General features: G+C 49.6%; 1 protein-coding gene across 1 annotated transcript; it reads right to left on the bottom strand.

Moving 5' to 3' along the window:
* Positions 1-7,170: 7,170 nt before the first annotated feature.
* On the bottom strand, positions 7,171-14,783 carry TRIM45 (tripartite motif containing 45). The gene is made up of 6 exons (XM_054269946.1): positions 14,461-14,783; positions 11,548-12,281; positions 10,457-10,586; positions 8,558-8,672; positions 8,224-8,350; positions 7,171-7,457 (listed from the first exon to the last, which is right to left on the bottom strand). The coding sequence occupies exons 1-6, from the start codon at positions 14,781-14,783 to the stop codon at positions 7,306-7,308; spliced, it is 1,581 nt and encodes a 526-aa protein (XP_054125921.1). The 3' UTR covers positions 7,171-7,305.
* Between the last annotated feature and the right edge of the window lie 4,681 nt (positions 14,784-19,464).

The raw sequence follows: 19,464 nt of genomic DNA, 5'->3' as shown, positions 1-19,464 counted from the left end.
TGGCAATTTTGGGTATACAGAGTCCACTGCCCACTTCAACACCCCTTGTGAGGGACAAGGAGAAATTAGTCCCTCTGGAGTTTCCTCTGCAGAAACTGCAAGATGCAGGAATCACAGGATCCTTACAAACATTTGCTGTTTGAGTAATGAGTAGATCTGGCATGCAGAGTGAACGAGAGGAACCTGGCCTCCTGGCCACAGGCTGGTGGTAGCTGTGTCTTGCAGGAGTCAGTTCAAGCACTCCAAGCAAGAAGCAATTTTCTGTGCATCAGCACCCCTGGTACCTCCAATGTTTTAAAGGCATAGAAACAGACTGATTTGGGAGGCTGAGGCTGCACCAGTCGGAGCCCTGATACCTCCCTCAGTTCCCAGTGCCCATTTGGCAGCCTGTGGGATGCTGCTCTGTGCCTCCTACCCTATTTTCCATAGTCTTGTGCCTCACCAGTCAAACTTGGAATCAAATTTGGCATTAAATGAATCCATTAATTCCCTGCCTGAATGCTGCTGATCACGGGACAGGGAGAGGCTCACAGCCTGGCTGTGATAGGCAACAGTCCTAATTCTCCAATTCTCTAGCTCCATTTGGACTAAGCTTTCCCTCAGGAATGAGCTTAGAGGGTCAAAAGAACTGGAAGATTAGGATATTGAGGGTCCCTTGCCTTCCTCATTATAGCAAAGTTTACTGTGGAAAAGAAATGGCAGTGGTAACCCAAAACAAAAGGGTTTCTATTCCAATATGCAGCTGATGATTGCAGAACCCAACTTTCTTCAGCACTTCAGGGAGTTTTGTTGTTGTTGCTTTCATTGGAGATTTTTTGGTTTTGGTTTTGTTTCCTTGGTTGGTTTTGTTTTTTTTCCTGAAATCAGCAGAAATCTCCCACCACTTCTCTGAAACTTCCTGGAAAATTCACCCCCCTCTCTGGTCTGTTTCTGCATTTCAGGATTAGCCTGAAAAGCAAATGTCCCTAAAAGAAGCTTGCTTTTCCCAGTAAACTGCTGCTGCTTGGCAGGGCAGGCAGAGGCTCTGGCAGAGCAGGAGGAAGGTTTTCACAGCAGCAAGGTACAGATGAGCATTTTTCCACACCCATCAGTTATTTCATTTCCCTGACGAAGGCTGGCTGGGCTGCCTCTTGACAATAACAGAGCTGGTTATTGCATGCATTCCAGACACATGAGGAAAGCAGTGCCCAGGGAATATTTACACTCTGACATTGTGTCTACAGGCAACCTCTCTTCTGTCAGTGAAAAGGTGCAGATCATATTGCTATTTAGTGCTTCCTTGATGCTCCATGTGGCAAGGCTCATGTGTGAGGTCTCTTCTGTTCACACGTGGCCTGTCCTTCTCCCCACTGCTGCTCCACTCCAGTGGGACAGATACTGGTAACAGCTGAAAGCTTCTTCACAGAATAAATGCCAGCAGGACTGTCTCACAGTGGGTCTCCATCCAGCCTGGGAAGTTCACACCTGGGATGGAAAGACACAGCTTGTTGCTGTCTCTGTTCAAGCAGTGAGGTTTAGATGAAAGCTCAGTCCACGTTCACTAGAGGATGAAAAATTTGCCCTTTCATCCATCTGGTGGGGGTTATTTTCAACTAATCAGGAGATAAGGATACGAGGTAGATATTTTCATGGCTCCTTTTACCAACTTTAGTTCACCAGCACTCAGTCAATAGCTCCAAAGGAAATGGAGTAATTGAAATGAGAGCCACAAAGAACTTTGAGAATGTCTTCCCAGCTCTTAGTCCTGCAAGGAAACTTCTGGAGGACAGTTTCTTCCTCCTCACAGCAAGCTGATGTGATGGAAACACAAGCAACTGTCTGAGGACCAGAAGCAGAGGGGTGCCTTCCTCAAGCCATTGAACCCCCAAAATACAACAGAAGGAATACACCCTTCCTCAAGCGTTGCCACCCCAATCTACCACAGGATTCAACCCCGGGATAGCAAATTCTAGCAAGTGTAGAGTTCTAGGACATGCATCTCCATCTTGACTACAGCTGCTGACTGCACATGGGTGTCTGATACATACATGGCCTTACAAATTGTATAAAACAAGCTGTACTGGCATTTAAGTAGCTTGAGTGAGTGCAGTACAGTCAAGCTGCAAAGAACTGCTCTCTTGAGAGCTCCTGGCAGCAGGGTGATACATCCCAAGAGTCTGAAAAGTGCAATTCCCTCCTTTCCCTCTACCAAAGGAAGTGCAGATAGTACCATACCTCCAGAAAATGGCCTGGCCTTGGGATGCCATGGTGACAGCATCTACGGAGACAAGTCAAACAGCAGGAGCCTGATGGTCCCACACTGTTCAGCACAGCCCCTGCCTGTTCCATGATATTTCCTCCCAAGCTGTCCTGCTTAAATAACTGCATGCAGCTAAGGAGGGGTGAGCCCAGGCACGGAACCCTCAGGAATGAGGAAACTCTGAGCATCTCAGCTCCCCCCACCCCCAGGGCAGTCATAGGCAGGGAGGCCTGGTTAGACACTGGGGCAACAGGAGAGACCTCCTACACACCCATTTGAGAAACATGTCTTATTTAAGAGAAAAAATATTACAGCTTGTGGTTGGTAGCCAGCTAACCCTGGGGTTAGAGTGCACAAGTGTCCCAGGAGATCTGCAGCTTGGGGCTGTGTCATAACCAGGACCAGCTCAGGTCTCCCTACAAAAATGTCCAACCACTTACCTGGCACTGGGCAGAGAGGTCCCACCTGCAGGTCCCCTCCTGGCCCCATACACACTGTGAGTCTCCCCTGCCTCTCTGTGCTGTGCTAAGAGGCTCCTACGAGCTCAGCAGTGCTCTCAGAGCCACGCAGGTTTGGGAGCAGCCCCTTTTCTGACTGCTGTTTAATCCCACTGAACTCCCTCTGGCCAAACCACCTCTCACCCTCCCCCAAGGCAAGCTCCTGCTGCTCTTAGGTCTGCCAGGGTGGTGCACTTTGGGGCATGTAAAGGAAAGAAACTGGCACCTGCAAGGCCCTCCAGGTCTTTACTTCTGGGCTTGGTCTCAGATGAGGTTGGGGGCAGGATGAGCAGCTCTTGGGCTGAGAAGGGCAGAGAGGTTGTGAAAGAGAAGGGAAGGCAGCTTGCACCACCATGTTCTGTTTCCTGAAAGGGAACCTGTGTATCCTGACATCTACATCTGGAATGTGTTCTGGGGAGGATGGGAAAAAGGGGATTTTTTACAGTCTGTAGCTATCTCCAGCAAATTTGGATGGTTAGTGGGAGTGAACAGCTCTCCCATGCAGAGCTGAGGATGCCCAGAGGAACTGGGAACAGTCCAGCACCTAAAAAAACCAAACTACTTTCTCTGTAATAACCAGAGGTTATAATCAAGACCAATTAATACTGGCCAGTGGTGATAATCAGAAAAAAAAAAATCATCATTATTTGTCAGTATTCTGCTGATTATTAAGCCTCTCATAATTTAGCAGTACAGCACAAGAAGCTAAGAATAGCTCTAGGCCACAGTGGCCTGGTGGGAAATGCACATTGAGAAATATCCTGTTGCCCTCTGTGACACTTGATTAATGGCTGTGGCGACACCGGATTTACAGCTGCGTGTGCAGTGGGCAGACAAGGTGTCCCCTTTCCACTTCAGTTAACTCCAGGTCAGCCACAGCACACCCCATTGCACAGTCAACAATCAGGTTACTTCCACATTGGAAAAACATGTCTGCTTCTCGGGCACAGGCAGCTCCAGCAGGACCAGGGCCAGTCCCATTCCCCAGGGCAACACCACATTCATTTCTGAGCAGCTCATGCTGGAGCCTACTCCTGTCTGTATGCTCATACTGCAAAAAAACCCCAAGAGGTGGTCAGGATACCTCCCAAAGAAACCAAGGGACTGTGACTATGTGATCTGCCCAGCTCTTACCAATCTTGAATTTGTTAGCAACTCCAGCCAAATGTGACAGCAGGACCTGGCCCCACATGCTCTGTGAGAGCTGGGGAGCACCTGGGACACATCAGCTGCCTTCACTGAGGAGAAGGCAACAGCAGGCACAAAGTGCTACCAGCTTTGCTGGGCCCAGCAGCTGCTGGTACCCTACAGAAGAGCTTCCCTGCTTATGGGAAATTCACACCTCATTTCAGCATCACTGGAATGCTGCAGGAGCTATTGGTGAAGGAGAAAATGGAGTTGTGGCAAGCTCACCATTAGCCAAGTTTGACAGAACATTCCACAGAGGTGTAGGCAACCAGTAAGCTGAAAGGGATGAAAGCCCTTTTTGGGGTTTGACCCAAAATGTAGGACATCTTTCCAGCCTTATGATCCCACATCTGTAACAATGATGTCAAGAGGTGCTTGAGAAGTACCACAAATGAGAACACTAGTGATCTGGAAGGAGGAGAACTTGACACTGCCTTATTGGCAATATCTGTCCTCAGCCTCACCTGCCTGTGAAGGGAAGCTGGTAGCACACAGAACAAGCCCTCACTTCTCAAAAGAGGGGTGCTGAGCCACCCTGGGCTGCAAACACACAAAGTCCTCCACACTGCATGTGGATCTGTCCTGACATGGCATTCCCATCAGGTGGTGCATCCCCGTGAAGCGCCTTCTGCTGTGGGAAAAAGAAGAAGCCCATCTGAGGCAGAATCTGCTCTGCTCCTGACATCATCTGGAACAAAACAGACACTGGTGGCACAGGTGCAGTTGAGTCACCAGCGTGCTTTGCCTCCCAAAGGACAGATACCTTAGCCTGACCCTGACTCTGCAAGCACCGTACATGGAGGCTTTCAGGTTCCAGGCATCCTTCCAGCTTTACCATAGTGTCTTGTTCTTCATGGTTTCTCTTCCAGCTACACTGTTTTCCTTATTGAGGGAGTAAATTCTCTTCTCCTGACTCTGAAAGCTCCTCCTCATGTTCATTTTTTCCCCAAATTTTGGAGACAGGAAATTTTATCAAGAGCTTTTGTCCTGGGAAAAGAAAAATATCAGTATCTACCAGTGCAGCCCTGTCAGCACTGCATTCATGTCTGTCCTGAAAATACCTTTATTATCTCAAGGACCAGCTGGACAGAAGTAACATCATATAGCCCAGCAGACTAACTACACTTCCTAATGCATCCCCTGACCCAGATGTTTACCAACACAGCACTGGAAGCCTATCTTGGGAATGAATGTTGGGGCCCAATGTCAGACTCCAGCAGATCATTTGTAAAGTGCTCTGAACTATAAGGACTGAGGCCGCTGTCAAATAATGGGAGGACACCCCGACCTAGCCCCCCCCCATAAAATGGCAAAGGTCATTAAATGTCTTTTATCAAGATTGATTCAAGATATCCTCATGCACAACCAACACCAAGCTCACAGTGGTAGCTGGTCAATGCTTCCTAATCCCTGGGACCAACTGGGCCTTCAAGTCTAACAAGAAGAAAAAAATCAACACCAGGGCCTGACCCAAGCTGTCCAAAAACTGCTCTGCCTATATCAGATGGAGAGCTGCAGTTCCATGAAGGGTTTAAATTTCATTGGTGTAATTCTGACAAACAGCTTCTTGGAAAACATCAGCGACAGGGCGTGTAAGGGATACCTAACACAAAGAGAAAACACATTCCTCTGTCTGAGAGGACTAAGATGTTTTTAGTCAGAAATTATGTGCCTAGAAGGTAGCGCTGTCCTTATGTGTTCCCTCTGCAAGTCAGCATGGAGGCTCTGAGAAAAAACAACACACCTAAGGGGTGGGGGGAAAGAATTGGAAAGACACAAAAAAATTAGGCATTTTGGTTTACATCACATTCTGCACTGAGCATTGACTGTACATAGCAAGGATGAGAATGAGTTACCATTTGTTCCATTAATGGCTAACTCAAACTAAACTTTTGCTTTGAAATTTCAGACTCAGCAACCTTAAATTGCCTAACTTGGAGATTTAAACTGTCTAGCCTTCTCTGACTGCTTGACAGGGAAGCTTTCTGGATGATTTATGGAAAGCTATAAACAGCATTTGCATAAGGATATCTATCTCCTTGGCTGGGAAGAAGTTCCAAAACTGGCTTTGTAAGAGGAACAAACAACAAATGAGAGACTTCTAAGGCTGAGCAAACAAACACAGTGCAGGTTTCTACTATTTACAAGCCAGCTGCCCTAACGCAGAATGCAAGACCCAGTCCTTGCTGTTGACAGCATTGCTCTCCCTCCCTGAGCTCCCAGCAGTGGGACCTTTGTGCCAGCTCCTCAGGCAGAATTAGGAGCCCCTAGCCACACACACCTACTGGCAAGGTTACCCTCAGGGCAGTGGTGATCCCAGCCTCAATGACAGAAATGTGTTTTCTAAAGGAAGGTCTGCTTCACCCAGGCAAGCAGATGGCAGCAGGTTGGCAATTGCCCTTCCAGGGAAGTGCCTCTTCTTCCTCATCACAGATGCATTTCCCCAGCTATGGGTTGGTGAATGCCTTGCCAAGGCTGCACAAGCCAAATCCAGGAGTTTTGCTGTGTTCCATCTCCTGTGCTCCAGCTCTGGACAGACAATTGCAGACTCGTGTCTGTGAGTCCTGCTGGTGCTCAGACTGCCCCCAGATCTTCCCTTGGTGAGCTGGGCACTGCCCTGGCTCCCCCACCACGCCCAGCAGCACCGTGTCCCACATCATCTCCATGGAGAACAAACAGGCCAGGTGAATGATACTCTGATTCCTGCTCCTATCAGTGCCAGGAGGTTTTCTGGGCCCTCCTGCAGATACATTACTAACTCACCTTGCCTGTACTTTGCAGTCAGGGTATAATGAGACTACAGCATACCCAGAGGAAGGGTAGGAGCTGCAAAGAGCAGCTCCCAGAAGCTTGACTGTGCAATGTGCACACATCCAAAGCTGGAATACAGATGCATATCCAACGGGGAGGCAGAAGCCATATTCAGGTTGCCAAGCCCTTCCAAGGCATGATGACAAACCCTTTGGAATGGGCCCCAATGAGCAGCTTTAACCTCATCAAGAAGGACAGCAGAGGCTGTTGACCCTGCAGAATAGGACACATCTTAACCCTCCTGTGAGGTTACTGCTCAGAATGAGCTCAGAATTTCCCCTTAGAGCATGTCCTCACAGGCCACAAGTCCTCAGAAGTGTAGGCAGCAGTACAATTCCCAGAATTTGCTCCTGTTTGAGCACAAAAATAACTCTGCATACACACCCCTTGGTGGAACATAAGGCACAGTTTTTATTTTCCCCCATTCCCCCTCTCTCAACTCACACCCATCATGCTGTTTGCTGGCAGCAAGGCTGTGCAGGGATAAATCATATGGATCCTCATGGATCATCTGTGCTCCTGGAGCAGCCAGCAGCAGTGCCCCGCACTCCCAGGAGCTCACCTGGCTGCTCAGAGTGCCACGGTCCTGAGCAAACTCCTCTGTGAGGTGTCACTGGGGAGCCCACACAAACACTCTGAGCTCTCCTTCACTTGTCCACAGCATGACCAGTGGTGGCAGCCAGGGTGACCTTTGTGTCCGTGGCCACAGCCTTGGTACCCACCTGCAAGAGAAGAGGCACCAAAGTGGGCCAGAAAATCGCAGTGTGTTACAGGCTTTGGCCCCAGGACTTCTCTAAATTGTGCTGATGAGAATGCAGCATATTCAAAGCCAAAAATTGCCAGGACTCCATAAATAAAGAACAACTCAATAGCTGGGGAAAGCTGATGATCTCCATTCCCTTGCCTGTTAAATATAGCAAGACATGGGCATCCAGAACCCCATGCCAGCTGCTTGTGGCTATGGCCAAAGATACAGATCAAGCACAGAAAAAGGAAGAGGTCAGTTCTACCCTAAAAACACACAAAACACGTGATGACACACACAGGTGAAGCACAGGGAAGATGGTTAGGATTAAACAAGCAAGGGAGTTGAACTCTTGTCCCAGACTGGAGTGAGGCTTCTCCAGAGCTGGTCACTCTGTGACACAGCCCACAAGCTCCCAACATGCCAGCACTGGAACAGGAACACGGTAGGTGCAATGCTGCTCAGCCTCACTCAGATGGGCTGAAAGGCTGAGGTGCCCTGCCCCACCTCCTGCACAGCTGGCTCAGGTCCCTGACTAGGGGACGTGCCATAAAGCCCCTCTGTGTGTCCTGCTGCATCTCTCCCTGCTGCAGTCACCCCACCAGAACAGGTGTACCCATGGTCTATCACATTCCTGGTGCATGTCCAAGGTGGGAGTTGGCTGAGAGTATCTCCTCACACCTCCATCCACTAGGGAGGACCAGTGCAGCAAATCCTCCTGGTGGCAGCAGCTGAGCACCCACCTGGCATGGTGCCACCACAGGCACAGCGAGCGGCTTTCTGGCCTCCGCTGGAGCAGAAGGTGCAGCAGTGAAACACCCCCTGGTGCTCACGGAACTTGGGCTTCACCGTCAGAGTGAAGGGAGAGCCCTGCGGGGGACAAGCAAACAGAGAGATGCTGTCAGATGTGTCTGCATTCCCAGACACCATCTGGGCGACCCTGCCAGTCACAGATCACTAAGCCCAGCCTTGAACTGCTACGTGGTGGAAATAATCCTTAGACAGATTTGAAACAAATGCCTAAGAAAAGAAAAGTAGGTACAGAAGAAGCAGTGCAAGAGAAACAAGAAATGCTACCTGCACATGTTGCCCTTTCACACAGACGCAGACAGCATACAAGCCTGGCTCCTCAGGGCTGTAGGAAATACAGTAGGTCCCATCACCATTATCACACACTGTTGGCTTGACTGCACTGTGAACAGTGGAGAGAAACCCAAGAGGTCAGTGACTGGCAGAAAATTGCTTTAGATGTAAACCAGAGTTTGGCCTAGAGTGGCTTTCACACACCCCTGATGCTGGAAGCTGCAATTACCATACAAAGGAAGTCACACAAAGCCAGTTGCACTGCAAGGATTTGTAGCAACCTGCACACCGAAAGGCAGAAGATGACACATAGCACACTTACAACTCAGATAGTCCCATCAGATAAGAGCCCACAGAAATGGGGTAAATTCACAGACTCAGCAAGCAGCTACCTACAGAAAAACCTATTAAGAAGACAGGATATAATAGGGTAGGTTTGAACCACTTTAAACACTCTCCCAACTGCACTGACCCCAACTCTTCCCTTCAATGCTGAGGAGTTATAGGTCCCTGCTGGTAAACTCTCCCTTTTCCTAGTGAAGCTCCTTGTGTTTCACAGGGAATTCTGGTGAACAGAGTGCTAGAGAGAAAGCCTCAGCTGGTTACTAGAGAATAAATTGCCCGCTCCACAGGAAGATGGAAAACTTTTCACAGACAATTATCAGGCAGCTCTGCACAGAGGAAGGTGTTCTTGCTAATCCCTGCTAATTAGTCTCCCGGGCCCCATGACATGACAGTTTATAATCTGTATTCCCCACCCCCAACACTTCACATCAATACAGCTGCCTACATAATTTCCTGCCATGAACTGTGTGGTGATACTTCATGCTCTTCTGCAGCTGTTGTGCCTCAAAGCAAAGCCAGACAGCTTTCAGCAACCCAAGTAGCAAGTGCATGCAGCCAAGACAAGAAACAGAGTTAATGTAGCCACAGCGACCTCTACCCCACCAAGAGAAATCCAGAAATCCCTGAGGCATGCACCTTCCTGCATTATGGGTGCACTTATGGAAAGAAGGTGCATTGGAACAATACTCTTGGACAATGATGCTCTATTGATAAGCATCTGTGCAGCCAGCACTGCCTCTGTGTGCTTTGTCAACACAGCAAAGGGTTTTAGCATCCTGTCCCTTTTTTTCATCAGGTCATCCCATCATGAGTGTTCCTGGAACAAATTAATGCTGGCATCTGGTTCCAGCTACTATAAAACAATAGATGGTTTTTTTAAGAACTAACCCCCAACTGGGTCTGCTTTTATGCCTGGCTACCCTTTAGTGACAAGTGTTTGGAAACAGTTATAATTTTTTTCTGGTTGGTCATTTTCCTTGTGGAAACACTGAGGAGCTCAAGTGCAGCCTTTCCTGGTTTTGCTAGAAAATCTTCAAACATGTTACAGTATTCAATGCTTGCAACTACAGGAAGAAGAACAAAAGCACAACACAGATTCTTTCTCCAGAACATGAGGAGGGCACTTCCATCAGCTGTCAGAGGTTCATGGTGCTGGTGATCTGTCTGACTTGTGACTGCCATACAGGGGTTGCAATGACTTACACTGATTAGGCTTTAACAAAAGCAGGAGCCCCAGGTGTCTGCTGGGAGCAGTGAGAAGGAACAATAGCTCCCTCTGCCTAGCAACACACACAAGGAGAGTTGAATCCTTTAAGAAGCTCAAATCACTCAAAGACTTAGTAAAAATCTCTGTCAGCAAATCTCAGCAATCACTGTCCAGCCAAACACAACCACTAGGAAGCAGCGTGGGAAAAAGAGTAGTACCTTTTCCTCTACAGATTCTGACCCACATGCTGAAGCACATCCTGCCACCCGCCTAGGCAAGCAGGGAGCCAGGATAGGGGAGCAGAAAGGCTAAGCCAGGGATTTCCTGTGTGAGATACCCACCAGTGGCTCTTGTCCCTGTGGGTGATGGTGACGTGCACAGCCTCTCCTCCCCGCCCCAAGCGCTCCCCTGCAGTGTCCCTGCACAGCAGGGTAAAGCCACTCAGCTGGCTCTGACGGGCACTGTGGAGATCTGGGGAAAACAAACACCAAAGCAGAAAGAAACAGAACTACAAAGGATTCAAGTCAAGCCATGACTGCCACCTCCCACCTATTTTGCAGAGTTGCACCCCCATCAGAGCACAGCCAGGACTTTGCTTCCAGGGTTTACAGCTCCTTCCACTCACAGGGAAAAGTCAACATAACTCTGGGTATCAGGAGAGAGTGGGAGCCATGGGTTCTGAGAGATGTCTGGCAGGTTTAGCCCAGAGATCTGCACAGACCATTGGGGTGTTTTTGTCTGTCACGCTAAGCCCAGCTGGCACCTTCCCAGAAGGCCTCAAGATGCTCCATGCAACCCAGTGGAAAAAGGACCAGCCCCAGAGAACTCAACACCCACAGTTTGGCACGGAAGGGATTGAACAAGCTCTGGGTCTGTCTCATCTGCCCTGCACAGACCATTACTGACCACAGCTGGCTGTGCTCTGTGGGATGGGCTGAACATTATCTGTTTGCTGGCCCAGCTCCAAATCCTTAGTGAGCAAATATCCATAAAACCATCAAGGTATTGCCAAGTATTCCTATGGCCATCTCAGCAGAAGCTGTAATGTAAAAACTTAATCAGCCACAAAGGGGATCTGCCTGGGCTCATGCTGCAGAACAGCCTGGAGCACCAGAAAAGCATCACCTCCTGCTATTGCAGGTGCCATTCCCACCCCATGAGTGAGCCCTCCTCATGTCTCAGCCCCATGCTGAGGCTGCTGATGCTGTGGAGGGCAGCGCTATATGCTCTGCACACCTGGATGAGAAAAGCTGCCTGGTTCCCTGCCCAGCACAGCTCCCATAGGCAGGCAGTGCAACCTCTGCCCTGCTCAGTGTCTGGACAGCAGGAAGCCAACAGTGCCAGAAGCTGCACACCATGTGGGTACAGAGAGCAGAGGGGTGACTTCAGGGAGCAGTGCACTCCCACTCAGCTGCTGTACAGCACCCATTACCTTCCCCATGCAGGGTACATCTGGCTGGATCCACCACTTTATTGAGAATGGCCCCAAAAACTTCATAGCCACAGCACTGCCCTGCCCTCTCGTGGGGGGAGAAGTGGATCCTGTCATCCACGCTGGGGTGGGTGCTGTAGGCAACGCTGTTGAGCTGCGTCAGACGGCTGGACACCACCCCTTTGGACACCAGGATCTCCACATCTGAGCCGCTCATCAGGAGGTGCTCCGTGAACTCCACGCCTGTCCTCATGTCCAGCAGCAGCTGCTGCAGCTGCGCCTTCTGCAAGTGCAGCAGGTTTTCCTTCTGCACCTTCAAGTCCTCCAGCTGCTTCAGCAGCCGGTCCCGGTGCTCCTCAATGGCTTTCACGTAGCCCCTGGCGAAGAGGCAGATCTCCGCGGCCACAGCCTCTGCGCGGCTGCGGACAGCGCCGCCCATCTCATCGACCTGGCTCAGCGCATCCCCCAGCGTGTCCAAGTGCCGCTGGCTGCTCTGCAGCAGCTCCCGCAGGGCGTCCCCGTGCCGGTGGATGACATTGCTGGCGAGGTCACAGGGGTGATGGCGGTGCCTGCCCAGCACGCAGTGCCGGCACACGGGCTGGTCACACTGCTCGCAGAACAGCTGCAGCTCCTCCGCGGGATGGGAGGGGCACAGGACAGGCTGCCCGGCCTGGCTGCAATCCTTGGTGCTCTCCAGCTCTGTCACAGCATGGGAGGCCGTTTTCTTCTGTCTCCTAGGCAGGAGCAAACACCAATCACTTTATGCATGTTGGACACAAAACGCAACAACTGAGACCTTTTGCAAACGCCTATTTGCAACGGGCTGCAAGTGATAGTGTGCACTGCTCCCTCCTGTCTCCACTGAAATTTCCTGAAAGGACTTGCACTCTCCCAAGAACCAGGCTCCACACAAAGGAGGTGCTCGTTAGGGGCTGCTCCCGGAGCCTCCCTGAGTGCATGGTCAGCCCAGATTTCAGACACAAGGCAAGTGAGCTCTGATATGCCTTAGGGGAAAATCTAGTTCAGGCCACTGCCAGAAGACAGTCAAACAGCAAAACATTTAATATTCCAAAAGTAAAACTCAGATTCCTTCTGCTTGCCAGGTTAGGTTCTGCTCAGAAGAGATCAAAGATGGGACACAAAGAACCTGTTATACCCCAGACATCTACCATGTCACAGGGCAGCACTAGAATATTTCCATTCTCTGCTATTTTGGACACTGGGGGTTAGTTTTTGAGAAGGATGTAAAACCCTCCTCTCCTAACTTGTCTCCTGCACTAATGACTTGTGGCAGTGCAATGGGAGCTCCAAGCCATCACCAAAGACACCCCAAGGACCAAGCTCTGCAAAGTTGCTCTGGTAACACAAAGCAACCTCACCACAGGCTCTTATGCTTCTCCTTTTGCTTCCCACTAACCTCCCTTAGATGCAGCGCATTTTCAAAGCCTTCCAGTGTTGTGTGACTTCAGCCGAAGATCTCTCTCACTTGTTCCCAGGAGCACAACCATGGCACTCAGAACCACAGAAACCTTCCCTACACACCAGGAAATCCTTTCAAAATGGTGTTCCTTAGCCCTCTGACATCAACTAAAACAAGTGAGTCTGTAGATGCCAGTGGGGTGAAAAAATGATAGCAGTAAATACTTTAGGAAGAGGGTCACTCACAGGGACAAATTTTCTGCTGCTTTCTCTCTTCTGAAGTTATCTCTGGCAGAGCAGCAGGCTGCTATTCAAGGTCTCTTATCACTCTTCAGCAGCTCCACGGGGTATGAGGCATTAGCTAATCAGAATGGTATGCTGAAAATTACACCCGGAGTGGAAAGGTAACTAAGAACCTAAACTATTTTCCCCACAGGCACCACTATGTGCAGGGGGGCAGGGCAGGAGGAATATGTCTCAGTTCCTTCTAGGGAAAGAATTTGCTAATCAAGCAGAAAGGAGCAGCAAACATGGCGGGAATAGGCTGAGTTGCTTAACCCAGCCTGAGGCTTCCCTGGCTTGTGCTGTTGGCTGTTTTTCTGACCTTGCCTGTCACCTCCTTGCTTCAGAAGGCCGTTCAGGCTTTACATCACTTTTCATCTTTAGTGCCTTTTGTCCTCTGAGAGATTGCCTGGCTTACAGGCCTCTGCATCCCTCTCCTCTTCAGCTCCTAACTCTGCTGCAGTTACTCTTGTTTCTGCAATAATTCTACAACATGTGTCAGGCAAGCACACAGGTTGATCATCAGCAGGTAGCAACCACACTAGGCAGGACTTCCACAGGACTTTCAGTTTGCCTAAGGGTGCCTTTACACACAGACACAGTAAATGGTCCTGGAGGTGGAGAGAGGCAGAGCAGCAACTTAACGTTCCCCTTTTCCTTTGGGAGATGTGTCTTTCCTTTGGGAGATGTGTCTTTCCTTTGGGAGATGTGTCTTTTCCAAGGCAGGACAGTACAGCATGTGAGGCTCTTGTCCTGCTGGTACCTGCCCATACCCCTGCCTGTTGCCCAGTGACACTAAACTGAGGTGCTAACCAGCATGTGGACACCACTACAGGCAAAAGTTGGCTTGATTTTGGACTCAATGGCCAATAACATGGCTGATGGACCTATTCCCGGGAAGTTCAAGAAGTGTTTGGACAACACTCACAGGCTCATGAGATCCGTGGGGCTGTCTTGGGCCAGGACTTGGACTCCATGATCCTTGTGGGTCCCTTCCAACTCCAGACATTCTATGATTCTATGCTAGCAGCTTGCTCGTCCCCACCCGTGTACAGAGCATCCCTGCGGACATCGTCAGGCCAGGGGTTGTGAGCAGTGGGCAAAAACCGGGAGACACGCCAATTCTTGCTCCGGCTCGCCCTGAGCGGGTCCGTGCCCGCTGCGCCCTCCCTCAGCCGCGTGTCCCGCTGTCCCCGTCCCGCCGCCGCTCACCTGTGCGCCCGGCAGCAGAAGCGGCACAGGCGGAGGCCGCAGGTCAGGCACCGCCCGGCCGCCGCCCCGTCGGCGCAGAGGTCGCACCCGGCGGCCCGGCCGCGGCTCCGGGCCAGGCAGTCGGGGGGGAGCTGCCCCACGCCGCCGGCCGGCAGCGACAGCTCGGCGTCGCACACCGGGCACAGGACGGGGCGGGCGGCGCCCGGCGGCCCCTCCGGCGGCCCGAGCCGGCGCAGGCAGGGCTCGCACAGCGAGTGCAGGCAGGGCAGCAGCCGCGGCGACGCGCAGGGCTGGGCGCACTGCGGGCAGCGCGGCCCCGACATGCCGGCAGCCCGCGCGGCCCCGCACGCCCGCTCCGCCGAGCATTCCCGTCGGGAACGCCTCGCGCCGCCCCATCCCACACCGCGGGTCCTTCCCCGCCCCGGCGCCGCCCGCCCCGTGAGGAGCGCGGGGGCCGCGCTGTGAGGGGCGGGGGCTGCCCGGGGACCCTGGTGCTGCTGCTGCCTGCCCCGCCGCTCCTCCTCCGGGGAAGGCGGCCGGAGAGGATCCGGCAGCCCCCTTTGTCTTCGTCCCACTCACCGAGGAGCGCAGGGACGGACCCGCTGCTCCCCTCCGCTGGCATCTGCGGGGCTGTCTCCGCGGTTGTGTGGGAAACGGCCCCTTCCCACCCCACCGCCGGCAGATCGTGCTTCCACTTCTGGTTCTAAACTTCCAGGTTTACCGCCTGACTGGCCACTGCAGCCTCTTTGTCGGTCTGCTGGATGCCTTCAGGCCTTTTTCCTTCGGATCACTGGAGAGCTGAGCGAGAGCGGTGAAACTTTACCTGAGACGGTGCAAGGCGGCCGGGCTTCCCTGCGGCTGCCCACCGCGACGGGCTGGGCTGGTGGCTGTCCTCAGTCACTGCCCCGGGAATTGGGAATGCTGCACAAGGCAGGCTTGGAAAGCCCCACGTCAGTGAAGCCCTGCATGATGCCCCGTAGACTTTGATGGCATCAACACGGTTGTCTTTATCAGTCTGATGTGTAAGCTCTTCAAAGGCTGAAATCAATTCTTCTTGTTTTGAAAAACGCTCTTTTCTATAAAGCGTCCTCTAGAGTACTGCCTTCAGCCCTTAATCATTTAACTTTTTACCAGCCTCTCCATCAGCTTGCCCAGGACATTCAGTAATTTACCTGTCCCATCCTGCTGGCCGTTGTGAATACAATGTAATGTGAGTAACATTTGAGACTTCTGGAATTTCAGTTCCTTAAGTCAAAAACCAACAGGCAGGAAGATTTCCAGCCAGGTTTTTGTTTTTAGAACCAAATGGACCTCTCTGTCCCTTTACAGAGCAGTAGATAAATACTTAATATCTGTATATAACACCAGTAAATATTTCCTCTGTAACAGATGTTAATGCCACTCTGATGCCCAATGGCTTAACACAAAAATCATCTTCTTCTTCTGATACACTCAAAACATTTCTGTGTCTTTTATGTTGTAATACAAGATCAAAGTTTTAGGTCATGATGAAGTGTTTTCAACCTCAAAGCCAATCAAAAGAAGAAAGATGTTCCAAAAGCCTTCTTCACATTAACTATTAGCAAGTGCAGTGGTTGTGGAGGTTAGAGAGGATAAAAGCTGCAGTAATTGTGAGAGAAGATTACTTGATAACAATACTCAATATTGTCACAAAGAAAGACTGGTGTTTTTAATCATGCTGGAGGAAAGAATAGTAAATGGCCCTGTAAACGTGGGTGTGGGAAGAAAACAGGGGAAGAGTCATAATGTCACCTTTGTGCAGAAAAGGTCAGCTACCTAGAGAACAGCAGCATCTTCCATCGCTGCAGAGAGATGGTGGAATAAGCCATGACTGGCAGTGGCAGAGGAAATCTGAGGATCCAGCCCAGCTGATCTGATCACCTGCCCTGCCACTGCTCAGGTTGGAGCACAAATTGCTGCTGAGTAATGCATTTATGAGTTACCAGTACAAAGCAGGAGCACTCTTGGGGCAATTAGAAGAAATTGCAGTGAAATGGGCTGGAGAGAATCAAGGGAACCCTGTGAGACTTGGGGAAAGAAAGGAAAAGCAGAAATCCAGAAAAAAAAAAAAAAACAACAACAAAAAACCACAAACCAAAAACTGAACCCTCAAAACAGGATCTGCATTAGTACAAACTCATGATTCCCTTTGGCTACTTTCCCCATAATATTGCTTTCTTGGGTATGGTCAGCCAGTGGAGGAAGCCCCTGTGCCACTACATCCTAAATTGGGGAAGGCAACTCAATGGACAAGAAAACTGGAGCTCTGTGAATATCTCCAATTAAGCACATTGGTCTGCAAAGCACTGCAAGAACTTGACTGAGGGTCCCTCTCCCATCTTGGATTATTCAGAGTTTGCTTTGTAACTGATCAAAATTTACAGATGAAGAATCCAATGTGTTAATTTCTATACACTGGAGGGCAATAAAGGAGCATAGTTACATAAATAAAGCAATGAAAATGTCATTCAAATTAAGCCAGTGTTTTCCTTTTTCCACAAGAGTTGATGGATAGCTAATTATTCTCATTTGACCCAAGATCTACTTGAAATTAAGTCCTCTTTAAACTTGTTTTCCTGCCCCTATTGTTAATGATGCCTATCAGAGCCTCCCAGAGTAGTTGCTCTGAGTGATCTGGTCTTTCCCCACTTGACTTTCACTGCCAGCTCCTTCCTCTTTTTCCTGTTTATCTGCTTCTCATTTCCTATGATTAAGCACTAGATCATTACACTGAGATATGGAATATTTGTTTTCTTCTCCCTTCTTGTCAAGGACTTCTGACTAATATTTCTATTGTATTTCCTAATTAGCCTCTTCTGGGGAAAGCTTGATGCTGTTTTCCCATTAATATTTTTATGAAGGAATATTGGTAAAACTTTTTATAGCATGTTCAAAAAAATCTTTAAAGCATGATTTCCCTCCTAGACTCTGTGAGGGGTGTTGGTATAGTCCATTTATTAAATTTTGAATTGGATGCCTCATGCTTTCCTGAACTTATTTACTCTGATAATTTTAGGGAGTTGTTTCTGGATATCCTGTCTTAAGAAACAAATAAACTGAAAAAGTGGTGAAATAGAAGTCATTAGTGAACAGGACTGAAGAAAAGTCCAAGATGACTTGTTGACAGAAACCTGAGAACTTGTCCAAGTAGCAGAGCTTAGCTAAATGGCAGCCAGAGGAGTGTGGAAAATGACTTATTTGGGGAATTTACAAAGGAAAGACAAGTAGAACATACTGTTGGCTTCTTTCCTGCTGACCAACAAGAGCAGTTTTCCTGTGAAATTTGTCAGCCCTGGGAACTACTGTGCTTCAGAGACTTCTCTGAATGTGGCAGAGCTGCCAGGCTTGGTCTGGGAGTACTTGATGCATCATAACCCAGCTGACAGCTCTTCCCCTGTATATAAACCTCAAGAAAATCCAACAAAGGATTTACAAACATCTCCCAATTTAGGCAGAACCTCTCCCTCAGTCAGCTAAAGATGCACTTGAAATGATGTGGCAATTGAATGGTGAGAGGAGCATTTCTGTGAGGCACAGAGGTGGTGTCATTCCCAGCCCTCACTTTCTGCATCCAGCCTGATGCCCATGGACTCACCACACTATGGGTAAAAAATTTCTTCCTAACATCTAACCTAACTCCCTCCTTTTTTACTTTAAAACCATGGATGTTTTAAAAGGAGGTGCCATTTGACCTTTACTTGTGCTGGGCCTCAAACACACACAAGTAAATTGCCCCAAGCCCAAGTCTCACATGACAAAATTTCTGCAAGCTGATGGCACGTGGGGGAATGTGACAGCTGCAGCAGAAGGACAACACTGATCTCCTGCTTGGGAACACCATTGGGACACAGAGAGGACTTCTGTCCTGAGATGTCTCACATTTTCTACAAAGCATTCCTAGGGGAACTCACTCTTCAGAGAAACGCCTTCACTATTAAATATCTCCCTTTGCACGTATACACTCTCTCTTTTAAATCTGCCAGTAGCTTTTAGTCTTCAGGCTTGTGTTGAGCTTTGGAGACAAAACTAAACTGAATCCCAAGTTACCTCATTTAACATAAGCCCATGTATCTTCATTTTCATGCTGGACTCCAAAGTATTTCTGTGAGCTGCAGCTGTCACACACCAAACCTGTGCTCCAGCAGGACTTCAGCCACAGCAGTGTGACCTGGGAGAGGTGAAGGAGGAAGGCAGCCAAACAGCACACCTGGCACCTAAACCTCTGCCCCTCACTGAATAATGGAAGGCTCACCATCATCACACACAGACTTGGCTTAACCCTGAAACAGCAAACAGAAGGGGATAGGGCATGGAGATGGGCTAACACTTGAAGCACAGAAAGAAAGCAGCAAAAGATGTGTGGATCTCTCTCGTCCTCCAGATTTGTGACAGGAAACACAGTCTGAAGTGGTCAGGCATTATCCCTTTCAGTTGGCAGCAGCAGCTCTTTGAAGACCAAAGCAGCTGCAGCCAAACCACCCAGCAACACAGGATTTGTGCAGACTTGCCCTTGCTGTGGCTTCTGACCAGACATTCCTGCTTTCCCCTCCTGCCTGCAGCTTTCCAGCCACCTGCTGCCACTTTCAGCTTTCTGCTGCTATATATATTCTTTTTAATCTCTCCTGAATCCTGCCTACATTTTCTGAAGGGAAGATGAAACTGGATTTTTTCCAAGGAGGCTTTTCTAAGGAAGCAAGTTCTTTGTGATGTCAGCCCATTAATCTTTTTTAGCTTCCCTTCAGCCATATTTGAGAGAGGGAAGTGATCTGAAAGGCTGTAAGTTTCTACATGCAAAAGATCACAGAATCATTGAATACTCAGAATTGGAAAGGACCCACAAGGATCATTGAATTCCAACTCCTGGCCCTGCAAGGACAGGTCCAAGAACCACACCATGTACCCAAGAATATTGTCCCATCACTTTTTGAACTCTGGTGAACTCTGAATTCTTTGGTGCTGTGCCCACTTAATACTGATGCTAAG

The sequence above is a fragment of the Melozone crissalis genome, unplaced genomic scaffold (genome assembly GCF_028551555.1).
Source record: "Melozone crissalis strain CALT ecotype California unplaced genomic scaffold, PUWL_Pcris_2 ptg000008l_1, whole genome shotgun sequence".
NCBI classification, from domain to species: Eukaryota; Metazoa; Chordata; class Aves; order Passeriformes; family Passerellidae; genus Melozone; species Melozone crissalis.
This window is presented reverse-complemented; position numbering and strand designations above follow the sequence as displayed.